This window comes from Balaenoptera borealis (assembly GCF_965194805.1).
Source record: "Balaenoptera borealis genome assembly, chromosome: 19".
Taxonomy (NCBI): Eukaryota; Metazoa; Chordata; class Mammalia; order Artiodactyla; family Balaenopteridae; genus Balaenoptera; species Balaenoptera borealis.
Genome location: NC_138878.1, coordinates 10492586 through 10509512, shown reverse-complemented (window position 1 = coordinate 10509512; position 16927 = coordinate 10492586). Strand labels below are relative to the sequence as shown.

At 34.6% G+C, this 16927-nt stretch overlaps 1 protein-coding gene across 1 annotated transcript in view; it reads left to right on the top strand.

Moving 5' to 3' along the window:
- Positions 1–16927, top strand: part of CNTNAP4 (contactin associated protein family member 4) — a 266473-nt gene that overhangs the window by 151674 nt on the left and 97872 nt on the right. The window contains exons 5-8 of the mRNA XM_082366313.1: positions 3775–3978; positions 4567–4751; positions 5562–5705; positions 8804–9065. Of these exons, the coding sequence (XP_082222439.1) occupies positions 3775–3978; positions 4567–4751; positions 5562–5705; positions 8804–9065 (795 nt within the window). The remainder of the gene's footprint in view (positions 1–3774; positions 3979–4566; positions 4752–5561; positions 5706–8803; positions 9066–16927) is intronic.

Sequence of the window (16927 nt, the reverse complement as noted above, 5' to 3'; positions counted from 1 at the left end):
GCATTTGCTGACAGACAGAGAAAAAGCCACAGAACCCACAGATGGCTCAAAATCATTCTTGCTGCATAACCTGGCAATGACATTGGTAATTGAGCATTTCTTGTACACTTCAGAAATTCATTATTTTTTAGAGTCCACTTTTAAAAAATAAACACACCAAATGTATTTATTAAACTATTTTTGCTATCCCTCTTTCCCTGCCCAATATTCTAATAAGTAATAGCATTAATAGTAGTTAACATTTATTGAATTCTAATTATATGCTAGCAACTTCCAAAAATTGTATAGATATGCATTCATACAACAGACCTGTGAAGAATATACTGTTATTAACAAAATATTGTTAATAATATTAATCACTTAAAAAAAAGAATGTACTACTATTCCCACATTACAAATGAAGGAACAGGGACAAAGAGGGCAGGTAACTTGCTGTGATAGAATAATGCCCTGTAACCATAGATATGTTACATTACATGACAAAGGTACTTTACAGTTGTGATTAAGTTAAGGATCTTGAGTTGGGGAGATTATCCTGGATTATCCAGGTGGACCCAGTGTAGTCACAGGGGTCCTTATAAAAGAGAGGTGACAGGATCAGAGTTAGAGAAGGAGATGTGACTGTGAATGCAAACGTGAGAGATAATGAGAAAGAGAGAAATTTGAAGCTGCTGTGATGCTGGTCCTATACAGGAAGGAAGGGGCCACAGCCAAGAACGCAAGTGGTTCCTAAAAGCTGGAAAAAAGAATGTTGAATTACTATCACTAGGTTAAGCACACAAATGTTTAACGTCCAACAGGGCAATAAAACCATAACCTTTGGGGATATATTTTCTACCTGATGGAAGTTATTTGCATCTCTACTGGGAAAAAAACACAACAACTGTAAATTAACATGTAACTTAGAGACTGGCCCTCATCAGTAATAAATAGTAAAATAGGATATTTGTGAATTCACCTAGAATTAATTAGACGGGCTTCTTTTAAAAAGCTCCAGCATGACATTGAGAGGACATGAAGTTATTCCTTTGATTTATTTTCCAGCTTTTTCAATTTTCTTAACAGTGGTAATATCAGTTTCAAGAGAGACCTGTCTCTCCCACCAGCATCCTTGGAGAAAATTCAGATTCTCTCTTCCTCTCTCTCCCTCTGTCTCTCAAAAGATTATTTTTTTTTCAGATAGTTCCATATTTTTATATCATTAACTGTATTTATCATAGCACAACGTTTTATGATGATTGTTTAAAATCGCATGCTTTTTATATCTCAGATAAGTTCTATAAATAGCTTTTATAAGTGAGTTTTCTATCTAAAACTGTTAGGGACCATCCTGAATTTCTTTGTTTTATGGGAATCCTTGTACATATATTACACGGATATAACTTGAAGTTTCCCCGTACTGACATTGTACTTACATTCTGAATTATATTTAGCTTTTTTGTCCCGAAGGGTATTGTTCACATTGCATGTGAAATCTGAGAGCTGAGTTACTGACTGCCACTGGAGTTTCTCAGCATCCTCAGAACTTCCTTTCATGATAGTGAATGAGAGAATGTGTTGGGAGAATGTCTAGCCATCTTAAAATTAAGCATAATAAGAGTAATTCTATTTTATGGGGACAAGTTTAGGACTTGAAGACTGACAAGAGTAAGAAGATTATTGATTACCATCTGCTTTAGCATCAGGTTTCTAGACCTGAGAACTGAGCTTTCCCAACTACCTTAATTAAAGTGACCCCAGGCTTCTTTTAATCTTGATCCGAATGCCTGTTCTGGTCTGTAATGGTTTATGAACTTACTTTTTTACTTGCTACTTGCTGTCCATCTTCACTGAATTTAAGTTCCATGAGGACAAGGGCCATGTTGGTGTGGATCCATCTTTTATCTCAGCATCCATCACAGGGCCTCAAACTGGATGGGCTAAATAAATATTTATTGCATGAATGCACCCAACTACTTACTGTGATACCTGTGAAGTAAGAACACAATAGGTAAGTGAGAAAATGGCAAGTGGCTTCCATTTAAGAGATGAAGCAGTATACCATTGCTTTAGGCATCAATAGTCTAATATGTTTCTCACTATCCCATTTTGCTGATGGAGATATTCCCGGCACAAAGCTCTTGGTGCCATGAAAGGCTAATATGACCATTATAATGTAATAACAATAGTGAAGAAGAGAGAAAAAAAAGAAATAGAAGGCTGAAGTATCACAGGCTAGACCTTCACTGGGGAAAATATTCTCTTGGTAGCTAATTCCAAAAATAGACTTTATCTGAAATAAAATCATTATAATGATGGTTGCCTTTAAGCGATGCATTAACTCAGAGATAACTGCATGGCTCCAAATGTGTCAGCATTTAAAGTCTGTCTTATTGGAATTTTTCTTAATTTACTGTAATCTAATTATCATAGAACACATTATTTGTATTTGACACAGAGTTATGTTTTTGCCATGCACATTCATTCAGCTATATAACAAGGAGTAATTATTCAGTTAACATTATTCTTTCTACAGAATGCAATGTTTATTCATGTGCACTTGGTGAATGAATTCTTTTATAAGAACATTAACAAGACGTGGAAAAATCAAACCTCTGAATTTCCAAAAGATAGCTGCATAAAATAGTTGGAAAAAATTTTGGGCGGTGGTGAATATAAATGGTTCCCATTAAATATGATGGATAATCTGAATGAAATGCATATTTGGACATACAAGTTGATGTAATAATTTTGTCTAATGAAACAAGATGAGTGAACTGTAATGTCGTTTTGTTGACTGGGAGAAGTCACCTAACCAGTTGAAAAATTGCTTCCTATTTTATTGGGTTTCCCTAACCTCTTCATTTATTACATAAATGCACTCTCAAGGGTAATTGCCTTAAAAAAAAAAATCTTTGACTTGTGAAATGTAGGAAACACTGCAAGGCTTTCTGAGTATTATCAGCTCTTTGCTCAGGGTGCAACTGATTTTGACAGATGTACTGTTATGTTACTGGTATAACATGACATCTTTTATCAGATGAACTGAATAAAAGTGATCTTGACAATGAGTAGATAAGACACTGTCAGAAAGCTGAAAAAACCTGTCAATGTCACAGTTATGACACAAATGCAGCAGAACAGCCCTTATAATGTCATTAAGTGAATATCTTTCCAACAGTGCCCTTGAGAAGACAGAAAATAGCATTGCTCTTAAATACTATTACTTAGCCACAAAAATAATAAAATAAAACAAAACACAAAGATCAGTTTAATATATACTTGAGGTGGCATTGATGAGTCCGATGTATGTGTATGTATTTATGTGTCGATCTCTTTTATATATGCCATATAGAAAGAATTTTGAGATTTCAAAACTACTTTTTCAGAAGCTAAAAAACCATTTAACTTCAACATTTCAAGAATGTCATTAAAAATATTGATCATGAAATATGCAAAGTGGTTTATGGGTATTGATTATAACCTTTTCCCTAATTTATTATGGAATGAGAAACAGCCTTTAATAATATAAGAGAAAATCAGAAATACATTTCAAAATGTATTTCTAGATCATGAATTTTGTAAATAGGTGAGTAAAGACTAAAATGGAATCAATCCCAGGAATTAGAAGGAATTAGACATTTGGTGGTTTTATTTTCCATTATTTTGATTGGCTTGGAGCTAAAATATACATGTATGGGTACAAGTATAATGCTCTCTCTATACATATACTTTTAAAATGCTTTAATGAAAAGCATATTTATCCTTAGAATGACTTTTAATATCTTTGTCTAGGATCAGAGGTGGTTGATCTTGATGGGAAAAGTTGCCTTCTCTACAGATTTGATCAAAAATCCCTGAGCCCAATAAAGGATATAATTTCTTTGAAATTTAAAACCATGCAGAGTGATGGGATTCTACTCCACCGGGAAGGGCAAAATGGAGATCACATCACACTGGAATTAAGAAGAGGAAAACTCTTTTTAGTTATTAATTCAGGTAAAACTATTTGGGTAAAGTGCTTGAAAAATCTGGTCATTTAGATATCACCTTAGTAACTTTATGCTTTTATAGCTTATTTTTTTTAGCAATTAAGGTGCCTTATTTCCACATTCAAGTGTTTATGTATATATGTGTGATATATGTATATCACACATATATATATATACATGCCCATATTGTACTTGCACATACAAATGGTTCCTAATTTGCAAATTGTACAAGACCCTCTTTCAATGTCATAGTGCTGACAGAACCACTTAGCTATTTTCAAACATCATGATGAAAGGGATGGGTCATTGAAAAATACTGAGGTAGTAAAAATAATGAGGTTGTAGCAAAGGTAAAATTTACATTGAAAATGAGTGTGTGATGGTGGGTAATGCTAATAAAGAGAATTAACAGAGGAAGAAATTACAACAAGGTTGAGAGGATATTCAAACTTGAGGTAAATTCAGACTAGCGTTTTAGATGGAGTAGATGGAAAGAGATTGCAATTATCATGAGACTCTGGTGCCCCCAAAAGAAACTTTTTTTTTCTTTTTTTAAACTGAGAATAATGGTGCTGTTATTTTTTTCTCTTCTAAGGTGAAGCTAAGCTGCCCTCCGCTCACGTCCCGATCAGTCTCACCCTGGGCAGCCTGCTGGACGACCAGCACTGGCATTCCGTGCTCATCCAACGCTTGGGCAAACAAGTCAACTTTACAGTGGATGAGCACAGGCGTCGTTTCCACGCCCAGGGAGAGTTCAGTTACCTACATCTCGATTATGAGGTGTGACGGTTACGTTTCAATTAATGCAGACTTTGTAATGTATATGTGGTATAGCCACATGAAAGAAAATACACTATAGAAAACCTATGTTCAGAGTCAGTCAAGGTTCTGATGAAGTGTTCCTCTAGGTGACCTAACTCAAGTAGCAAATTTTGTGCCTATACTACTGAGGCTTCATCTTTCTCCCAGTATGTTAATTTATTATTACAAAGAAATGTCACCTTTTTTGCCTGCAATGTGTAGTCACAAATTGCCACATGGAGGAAATGTTCACGAAGAGATCTCATTACCACAAGTAAATACAGAATGTGTTGCATGATTGGTGGTGGGAGGGGCGGGTAAAGGGCACTCCTGAACAGTGCAGATTTATGGAAAGAATGTAGCAATAAATAGATTAATTGATTTATTAATAATCAATTCAAATGCACAAATATCAGTGTGTGCCAGAAATGTATATAAAACAAAATGTCATTATAATTGGTAGCCGTGTTAAAGCCGCCAAGGTTTACCATGGATATAAGGATGTATTTTTCTTCAACAACCAAAAAATATTAAAATCAGGTGTGATTAGCAACTTGTAAAAGTAATCAAGCTCTTGTGTAAGTGAAAACTGAATGCATATAAATTTGTTTTAAGATCTGCATCTTAATTTTTTTAAATCTCCATTTGAAATTAACAATATGGCAGTCTAGGGTACTGAAAAATCGGTCTATCTATGATGATTACAGCTCTAGTTGCTAATCGTAATTATTTAAGCAGATTATCAAAAAATCACTAAACAATATTATTGATGCCATTTTTCTTTCTAAGATCAGCTTTGGAGGGATTCCAGCACCTGGAAAATCAGTGTCATTCCCCCATAAACATTTTCATGGGTGTTTAGAAAATCTCTATTATAATGGAGTGGATGTTATTGATTTGGCCAAGCAACAGAACCCACAGATCATCATTATGGTAAGACTTGAGTCTTCATGTGAACAAATGAGGAAAACTACGTGGCTTTTCCACACAAAAAAATTGCTTCATTTTGAATTCCCACTTGATGTGATGTTTTAGACTTTACTCTTGTTCCTTAAAAACATTTCTCTGCTTGGCAATATGCATGTAAGGGATGAATTCTATGTTAAAAATTTTAAATTCATAGGGCATGATTATTTTATATTTATATGAAGTAAAGCAGGCTTCTTTTTGGTGCAACTGATAATTTATTTTGTTGTGATATTATTACTCCCAGGAGACTAATTTCTTTTACTCTGTAATTTCCTTTATAAGATAACTCCCTGACACACTCTCTGAAGAAGCATACCAAGTTCCTGGAGTCAGATAACATCCATGTATATTAGAGAAGCATTTGAAAAATTTGTATTTTGCCATGGTCATTTATAACCAATAAAAGAAATTAATAGACTTTTACAAGATTGCATCTGCCAGTCTGTCCCAAGAGCAGTGCTGGTCAGGCTGCATTATATTCTAATTCTATGGAAATGCAGCAGAATTTAATTACAACTGTTATCGGTCAGGGTTCAGTCAGGGAAGCAGCACCACTATGAGTTTAGGAACAAGGATCTATTTTAGGACTTGGATCTTAACAATCATCAGAGGCGCTGGAAAGTGGAGCCCAGCTGTCTGGAGGAAGAGATGGAACAGAGTGAAAGAGCCAGGACAAGCTGGAATAAACCAGCCCCTCTGTGATCATCCCTCACTGGGCTTTATCACACACAGAAAACCTTTGGGGGGAAAACGGCCAGCCTTTTCACTTCTGACTCATATCATGCAAGCTCCCTTTTTGGCTAACTTTTAACCAGAGCAAGACAAGAAAAGAGATTCTGTGAAACGTGGTTTCTAGCTTAACCAGTTTAATGATAGAAAAGCAGACACATCTATCCATTTGAATACATTTCTTTAATTGTTCAAAATTCAGAATATGTAAATGTAAACTCATGTTGTGTCAGCAAAACCCAAAGCACATTATGGGATTATTTATTGCTTACAAAACATTTTATTCTTAATTCTCTGTGTGAATTGATAGTATTTATATGAGTACACCATCCAGCAAGAATTTTAAATAGTTTTTTTTTAAAAGGGAAAAGAATTTAAATGGAAAATAAAAATATTATAGAGAGATAGATGTGTTTCACTGCAAAATGAGTTTCCAGAAGCTGCTCATGCAGCTAGCACCCACTCTTCATTGCCAAGAGGATTTGCTGCTTGTAGAGTAGCAGACAGCTGTCCAAATGCAGCTGGTAAATGTTTCCATTTTTACCATGTTTGTTAGTCTTACAATTGCCTTTACATTATGGGTCAGTTTATTTCACTCTTCTGCTTTTGTTATTTCATTCACTGGGGCAATGTATTTGTCTGCAGTGAAAGCTAATTCACTTTTAGCAGAATCACAGTATAGCCAAATGTTTTTGTTTAACCAAGACTAGTAGTTTAATTCCAATGTGTATTCTTCTAAATAAAGTGATTTCATTGACTTTTCAAATCTATATTTAGAAAATTTGTAGAAGATTATTTTCAGGAAAAATAAAAACATTTATCTTGATTTCTGAAGCCTGTTAAGGAACATTCTAATTATTTCTAAATAGTTCATACCTTTATGTTTTTTTTTTAATCCTTAAATATGTATTTAACTCTAATAGCAAAATAATCCTTCATGTACAATATTTTAATGAAAATTCATGCAATTCTAATGTATCTTGAAGATCTACCTAAAAACCATTAGATAAGAAATAATACATGTATCTGATGACAAGCACATAATGATAAGAAAAAGACAAAAATGGTTCAAAAAAGAATGTAAGTACTACATTGTATTATGCAATGTTAAACCTAAAAAAATGAAAAATAGGCAGAGGGTATGAACAGACCATTCTGAGGAAAGCGAGTCCAGAAGAGCAACAAACTCATGAAAAATGCTTAGATATACTGTTAGGTAAATGCAAGATAAATAAGAATGATACATCACTTTGGCATTTTGTTGTTGAACTTATGCAAATTTAAAAGATATGTAATACCTATTGCTGTCAAGGATGTGGAGAAAAGCATATCTTTGTCAAGGATGTAGGAAAAGCATATCTTTGTATACTACTGTTGGAAATGTGGAGAATTTAACTTTTTTTGGTGAGCAGAGAAGAAGCTGGAAATATTTATTAAAACATGTATATACAATAGTTCTTTACTTAGAACCCTCTTCTGCAGAACTGAAAATACCAGCACATAGAGAAGCATGCAGAGTTATTTATTCTTGCATTGTTCAGGGAGGCAAAACCTGGAAACAAAGTGAATATACATTAACAAGGAAACAGTTGACTAAAATTGGAACGTTCACATAGTAAAATATTATGCAATCAATAAAAGTAGGAATTAGGCTTCTGCCAGGTAACTCAAAGGGATTTCCATAAGTTATTTGTTAATGATAAAATCATGATACAGTTAACAGCATAAAACATGGCTCCTATTTTAATAAAACAAATAATGCCTAGTGTGTAGGTATATGTATTCAAAACATATATTTAGGTGTATGTGAATGTACATATAAGTGAACACATAACTTAAACATGTATATACATATATATGTATATATATATATTTGTATATGTCAATGGAAACAGAATTATAAAAAAACATGGAAGGAAAACCAGTAGCTCATTAATGTTGGTTATGTTATGGGGTGGGTTAGAAGCCAAAGGCAGCAAAAGGGTGAAATAAGTGGGAAGAGAAAACCAAGTAAAACATAAAAAAGAGTTGTTTTAAATAAATTTTTTATTGAATTCAATTGCATTGAGTTAGATTCCTTTGTGAACTGAGAGATGGGGAGGAAATAATTTCACCCAGAAAACGCAGGGAAAGATTTGCCTGACCATGTATCCCTGGATTTGAACCTTTAAGACATATGGCAAGGATTTGAATATTCATGTTGATAGCGATTTTTGTTGTTGTTTTAAATCAGGGGTCATTAGAGATTGATAAACAGCCTCTGTATTTCAGATTTTATCACTAAGGTGATGTGAGTGTCATTCTTAAAGCTTTTTCTTTTACTTTATTCTCAGGGAAATGTGTTGTTTTCTTGTTCAGAACCAGAGTCTGTGCCTGTGACTTTTCTGAGCCCCAGGAGTTACTTAGCACTGCCGGACTCTTCTGGGGAGGACGAGGTTTCTGCCACTTTTCAATTTCGAACCTGGAATAAGGAGGGGCTTCTGCTATTCAGTGAGCTTCAGCTGCTTTCAGGGGGTCTCCTCCTCTTTCTTAATGATGGAAAACTTAAGCTGAATCTCTACCATCCAGGAAAATTACCCAGTGACATCACAGCAGGTAATAAGTGTATTCCTGCAGGCAAAGTATATGCGTTTGAAAGATTTCATTATCTCTCTGTCCCTTCTCCATAAAATTTTATGCTTAACCCAAAAATTAATATTTGTTTAACAAATGAATACTTGAGTTAATAAGATTATCTCTCCCTTAGAAGAACTCGATTCCGATTTTCTTTTAAATATGTCTTCAACACGAGCAGTTCTTATTAACCAAAATGATAGTTGTGGGGCAATAGAAATTTCCTTCCATGACCCTCTTGCCCAGTCCAGGTAAATCAATATATCCCGAGGAAATGTGTTCTGGGAAAAATATGAAAGACTTTGAAATGGCCCCCAAGTTTGCTGGGTGTCTTCAATGGAAGATGAGTCTTTGTGTAACACAGTTATTAGTCTTATCTGGTCTTTGAGAGATGGGGAGGGGTCTTTCTGGAATCTATATCTGTATCTCAATATTAGTGTGGATGTAAAACCTAAATATTTAGTCAAATTAACTTTACTTGCTGCTGTAGTTTGTGTGGTGTTGCATATATTTGGGGAGAAGATTTGTGTAAAGTCTCTCATTTGGGAACCAAATGGAATTCTCTGCACTTCTAGGCAATATGGTACCATTTTAATGACTAGAATATAATTAAAGAGACTGTATGAGTGTCTGGAAAATTGATGTCTAATTTAGGTCAGTGCTTTGGGTGAGGGATATTTTTGTCTCTTCATTAAAATTATATAATTCTTGACGAAGGATCTCCATCACATTTTCATATATATGGAATAATACCCAAGCCAAGCAACTAGAGGTCACATTGGGGTAAATTGCGACATCAAGTTAATAAATGATCTTTAAAAACAATTTAAAGATGCCATTGTACTACTCATCTATATTAACTATGACCAAAATTAATAGAATATGACTGGGAGAGGAAAAAAAGTTAAAATACAGTCAGAAACCAAATATAAGAAACACAGGTATACAAATGAATATGCCTAGTCTTTGTGTATCTTTTTTGTTGTTCGTATATCACTGTAGTTTAAATGTGGGAACTGAAACTTCAATATCAATTATCATTTTTAAGAGGTACTGTGCTGTGACTTTTTAATGCAATACTCAAAATGTGGTAGATTTGCAGGCTTGACAAAAGGAAATAAATGAATCAGTGTCATATTACTAATTAATAGGCTCCCTAAAATGAGGGGCTAAAAATGTTAAGCTTGCTATTAATGTGTAGTTTATTGTGATGTTATTTGACATCCTCTGGGGTGGTTATATTCATAGCCTAATTTTCAACATCTTAAAGAAGCTGCTTCAGTACAGTGTTATTGTACTGAGTCCCATGAAGCTAGTTCATTTCTAAACACTTTACAAGCATACAAATTTAATAAAATACTAGGTGTAAGTCTACCTAGATTACCCCAAATGATTTTAAAAATTAATGTTTAAATCCGTGTACACTGTAATCTATTCTGACATCATATGACTTTGTGTGATTGTGCCCATAGCTAATAACAAGGATCCTCGAGAAAATATGAAAGTCAATATATTAAAATTGTTACATTTCAGATAACACAAGTAGGACTTTACACACCAACTATCCCATTCCCATCTTTCTAGTTTCTTTTAAAGTATTAATTTTTGCTAGTTTCGGTGAGGAAAGTACGTTTTGCATTGGATAGTGGGCTATTTAAATGGTATGGGTGGGTGGTCCATTTGTTTCTCTCATAGGAGAAGACTTTCACAGGTACAGTGCTCGATAATTAAATCAGTTGTCAGGTTGTATCATAATGAGTTGGAAGAGAATGGATGACCTATTATTGGTGGGTGAGTATCATATACTAAATCATTCCATTATATAAGGATGGCTCAAGTTTTCTTTGCTACTGGAGATATAAATTATTAATCTTACAGGTTTTCAAAACAGAGTTTTTATGTTTTTTACAATGGAATAAAAATTTATATTATGTTGAGGAAGAATGGAATTGTGCAGATGTTTGAATTATCAGGCTAAATTTTTAATGTGATGTAGTTTTACAAATCGTCATTTGGAAAGGTTCAAAACTACTATGCCAGCCTCAGTCATTTTTTAAATATTAAGGGTATTATAATAGTCTAAATCATAAAACATATTAGCAGCACTACAAAATCACTCATGACATAAAATGTTGTCAGTCTCTGTCACCTTTATAGATGGCAAAGCAAAAATCATTCAGATCAAGAACCTAACGAACAATACGGTTATATTTTCCTATTTAAAACAAGTTCTTTATTGTCAAATTTGAGATTTCTGCTATGAGTTTTACATTTCTGCTGTTGCTTTTGCCTAAAGGTGAAAATCAGGCCTGAAAACAAGCTTCTTGCTCCCATGGGCAGGGCCTGGCAGATGCAGCCTTACAGTATTTGAGATGTTTCTTTTTAAACATCTTTATTGGAGTGTAATTGCTTTACAATGGTGTGTTAGTTTCTGCTGTATAACAAAGTGAATCATCTATACATAAGCATATGTCCCCATATCCCTTCCCTCTTGTGTCTCCCTCCCACCTTCCCTATCCCACCCCTCTAGGTGGGCACAAAGCACCAAGCTGATCTCCCTGTGCTATGTGGCTGCTTCCCACTACCTATCTATTTTACATTTGGTAGTGTATATATGTCCATGCCACTCTCTCACTTCGTCCGAGCTTACCTTTCCTCCTCCCTGTGTCCTCAAGTCCATTCTCTACTTCTGCATCTTTATTCCTGTCCTGCCACTAGGTCTTTTTTTTTTTTTTTAAGTTAAATATAAAATTCTCCTCCCAGAACTATAAAATTTATTTATTTATTTATTTATTTTCTGTTTATTTTATTTATTTATTTATTTATTTTAACATCTTTATTGGAGTATAATTACTTTACAATGGTGTGTTAGTTTCTGCTTTATAACAAAGTAAATCAGCTATACATATACATATTTCCCCATATCTCTTCCCTCTTGCATCTCCCTCCCTCCTACCCTCCCTATCCCACCCCTCTAGGTGATCACAAAGCACCGAGCTGATCTCCCTGTGCTATGCGGCTGCTTCCCACCAGCTATCTATTTTACATTTGGTAGTGTATATATGTCCATGCCACTCTCTCACTTTGTCCCAGCTTACCCTTCCTCCTCCCTGTGTCCTCAAGTCCATTCTCTAATAAGTCTGCATCTTTATTCCTGTCCTGCCCCTAGGTTCTTCATAACCTTCTTTTTTTTCCGTATATATGTGTTAGCATACGGTATTTGTTTTTCTCTTTCTGACTTACTTCACTCTGTATGACAGACTCTAGGTCCATCCACCTCACTACAAATAACTCAATTTTGTTTCTTTTTACGGGTAAGTAATATTCAATTGTATATATGTGCCACATCTTCTTTATCCATTCATCTGTCGATGGACACTTAGGTTGCTTCCATGTCCTGGCTATTGTAAATAGTGCTGCAATGAACATTGTAGTACATGACTCTTTTTGAACTATGGTTTTCTCAGGGTATATGCCCAGTAGTGGGATTGCTGGGTCATATGGAAGTTCTATTTTTAGTTTTTTGAGGAACCTCCATACTGTTCTCCATAGTGGCTGTATCAATTTACATTCCCACCAACAGTGCAAGAGGGTTCCCTTTTCTCCATACCCTCTCCAGCATTTATTTTTTGTAGATTTTTTTGATCATGGCCATTCTGACCAGTGTGAGGTGATAGCTCATTGTAGTTTTGATTTGCATTTCTCTGATGATTAGTGCTGTTGAGCATTCTTTGATGTGTTTATTGGCAATCTTTATATCTTCTTTGGAGAAATGTCTATTTAGGTATTCTGCCCATTTTTAGATTGGGTTGTTTGTGTTTTTTATTGAGCTGCATGAACTGCTTATAAATATTGGAGATTAATCCTTTGTCAGTTGCTTCATTTGCAAATATTTTCTCCCATCCTGTGGGTTGTCTTTTCGTCTTGTTTACGGTTTCCTTTGCTATGCAAAAGCTTTTAAGTTTCATTAGGTCCAATTTGTTTATTTTAGTTTTTATTTCCATTTCTATAGGAGGCTGGTCAAAAAAGGATCTTGATGTGGTTTATGTCATAGAGTGTTCTGCCTATACTTTCCTCTAAGAGTTTGATAGTGTCTGGCCTTACATTTAGGTCTTTAATCCATTTTGAGTTTATTTTTGTGTATGGTGTTAGGGGGTGTTCTAATTTCATTCTTTTACATGTAGCTGTCCAGTTTTCCCAGCACCATTTATTGAAGAGACATTTTTTCATTGTGTATTCTTGCCCCCTTTATCAAAAATAAGGTGATCATATGTCTGTGCATTTATCTCTGGGCTTTCTATCCTGTTCCATTGATCTATATTCTGCTTCTGTGCCAGTACCATACTGTCTTGATTACTGTAGCTTTGTAGTATAGTCTGAAGTCCAGGAGCCTGATTCCTCCAACTCTGTTTTTCTTTCTCAAGATTGCTGTGCCTATTTAGGGTCTTTTGTGTTTCCATACGAATTGTGAAATTTTTCTAGTTCTGTGAAAAATGCCATTGATAGTTTGATAGGGATTGCATTGAATCTGTAGATTGCTTTGGGTAGTAGAGTCATTTTCACAATGTTGATTCTTCCAATCCAAAAACATGGTATATCTCTCCATCCGTTGATATCATCTTTAATTTCTTTCATCAGTGTCTTATAGTTTTCTGCATACAGGTCTTTTGTCTCCTTAGGTAGGTTTATTCCTAGGTATTTTATTCTTTTTGATGCAATGATAAATGGGAGTGTTTCCTTAATTTCTCTTTCAGATTTTTCATCATTAGTGTATAGGAATACAAGAGATTTCTGTGCATTAATTTTGTATCCTTCTACTTTACCAAATTCATTGATTAGCTCTAGTAGTTTTCTGGTAGTGTCTTTAGGATTCTCTTTGTATAGTGTCATGTCATCTGCAAACAGTGACAGTTTTACTTCTTCTTTTCCGATTTGGATTCCTTTTATTTCTTTTTCTTCGCTGATTGCTGTGGCTAACACTTCCAAAACTATGTTGAATAATAGTGGTGAGAGTGGGCAACCTTGTCTTGTTCCTGATCTTAGTGGAAATGGTTTCAGTTTTTCACCATTGAGCACAATGTTGTCTGTGGGTTTGTCATATATGGTCTTTTTTATGTTGAGGTAAGTTCCCTCTATGCCTACTTTCTGGAGAGTTTTCATCATAAATGAGTGTTGAATTTTGTCAAAAGCTTTTACTGCATCTATTGAGATTATCATATGGTTTTTTTCCTTCAGTTTTTTAAAATGGTGTATCACATTGATTGATTTGTGTATATTGAAGAATCCTTGCATTCCTGGGATAAACCCCACTTGATCATGATGTATGATCCTTTTAATGTGCTCTTGGATTCTGTATGCTAGTATTTTGCTGAGGATTTTTGCATCTATGTTCATCAGTGATATTGGCCTATAGTTTTCTTTCTTTGTGACATCTTTGTCTGGTTTTGGTATCAGGGTGATGGTGGCCTAGTAGAATGAGCTTGGGAGTGTTCCTCCCTCTGCTATATTTTGGATGAGTCTGAGAAGGATAAGTGTTAGCTCTTCTCTAAATGTTTGATAGAATTTGCCTGTGAAGCCATCTGGTCCTGGGCTTTTGTTCACTGGAAGATTTTTAATCACAGTTTCAATTTCAGTGCTTGTGATTGGTCTGTTTATATTTTCTATTTCTTCCTGGTTCATTCTCGGAAGGTTGTGCTTTGCTAGGAATTTGTCCATTTCTTCCAGGTTGTTCATTTTATTGACATATAGTTGCTTGTAGTAATCTCTCATGATCCTTTGTATTTCTGCAGGGTCAGTTGTTACTTCTCCTTTTTCATTTTTAGTTCTGTTGAGTCTTCTCCCTTTTTTTCTTCATGAGTCTGGCTCATGGTTTATCAATTTTGTTTATCTTTTCAAAGAACCAACTTTTAGTTTTACTGATCTTTACTATTGTTTCCTTTATTTCTTTTTCATTTATTTTTGATCTGATCGTTATGATTTCTTTCCTTCTGCTAACTTTGGATTATTTTTGTTCTTCTTTCTCTAATTGCTTTAGGTGTAAGGTTAGGTTGTTTATTTGAGATTTTTCTTGTTTCTTGAGGTAGGATTGTATTTCTATAAACTTCCTTCTTAGAACTGCTTTTGCTGCATCCCATAGGTTTTGGGTCATCGTGTTTTCATTGTCATTTGTTTCTAGGCATTTTTTGATTTCCTCTTTGAGTTCTTCAGTGACCTCTTGGTTATTTAGTAGCATATTGTTTAGCCTCCATGTGTTTGTATTTTTTACAGATCTTTTCCTGTAATTGATATCTAGTCTCATAGCATTGTGGTTGGAAAGGATACTTGATTCAATTTCAATGTTCTTAAATTTACCAAGGCTTGATTTGTGACCTAAGATATCGTATATCCTGGAGAATGTTCCATGAGCACTTGAGAAGAAAGTGTATTCTGTTATTTTTGGATGGAATGTCCTATAAATATCAGTTAAGTTCATCTTGTTTAATGTGTCATTTAAAGCTTGTGTTTCCTTATTTATTTTCATTTTGGATGATCTGTCCATTGGTGAAAGCGGGGTGTTAAAGTCTCCTACTATGATTGTGTTACTCTCGATTTCCCCTTTTATGGCTGTTAGCATTTGCCTTATGTATTGAGGTGCTCCTGTGTTGGGTGCATAAATATTTACAATTGTTATATCTTCTTCTTGGATTGATGCCTTGATCATTATGTAGTGTCCTTCTTTGTCTCTTGTAATAGTCTTTATTTTAAAGTCTATTTTGTTTGATATGAGAATTGCTACTCCAGCTTTCTTTTGATTTCCATTTTCATGGAATATCTTTTTCCAGCCCCTCACTTTCAGTCTGTATGTGTCACGAGGTCTGAAGTGGATCTCTTGTAGACAGCATATGTACGGGTCTTGTTTTTGTATCCATTCAGCCAGTCTATGTCTTTTGGTTGGAGCATTTAATTCATTTACACTTAAGGTAATTATCAATATGTATGTTCCTATTACCATTTTCTTAATTGTTTTGGGTTTGTTTTTGTAGGTCTTTTCCTTCACTTGTGTTTCCTGCCTAGAGAAGTTCCTTTAGCATTTGTTGTAAAGCTGGTTTGGTGGTGCTGAATTCTCCTAACTTTTACTTGTCTGTAAAGGTTTTAATTTCTCCATCGAATCTGAATGAGATCCTTGCTGGGGAGAGTAATCTTGGTTGTAGGTTTTTCCCTTTCATCACTTAAAATATGCCCTGCCACTCCCTTCTGGCTTGCAGAGTTTCTGCTGAAAGATCAGCTGTTAACCTTATGGCGATTCCCTTGTATGTTATTTGTCACTTTTCCCATGCTGCTTTTAATATTTTTTCTTTGTATTTAATTTTTGATAGTTTGATTAATATGTGTCTCAGCGTGTTTCTCTTTGGGTTCATCCTTTATGGTACTCTTTGTGCTTCCTGGACTTGATTGACTATTTCCTTTCCCATGTTAGGGAAGTTTTCAACTATAATCTCTTCAAGTATTTTCTCAGACCCTTTCTTTTCCTCTTCTTCTGGGAGCCCTATAATTTGAATGTTGGTGTGTTTAATGTTGTCGCAGAGGTCTCTGAGACTGTCCTCAATTCTTTTCATTCTTTTTTATTTATTCTGCTCCCTGGCAGTTATTTCCACCATTTTATCTTCCAGCTCACTTATCCATTCTTCTGCCTCAGTTATTCTGCTATTGATTCCATCTAGAGTATTTTTAATTCCAGTAATTGTGTTGTTCATCACTTTGTTTACTCTTTAGTTCTTCTAGATCTTTGTTAAATGTTTCTTTTATATTCTCCATTCTGCTTCCGAGATTTTGGATCATCTTTACTATCATAACTCTGAATTATT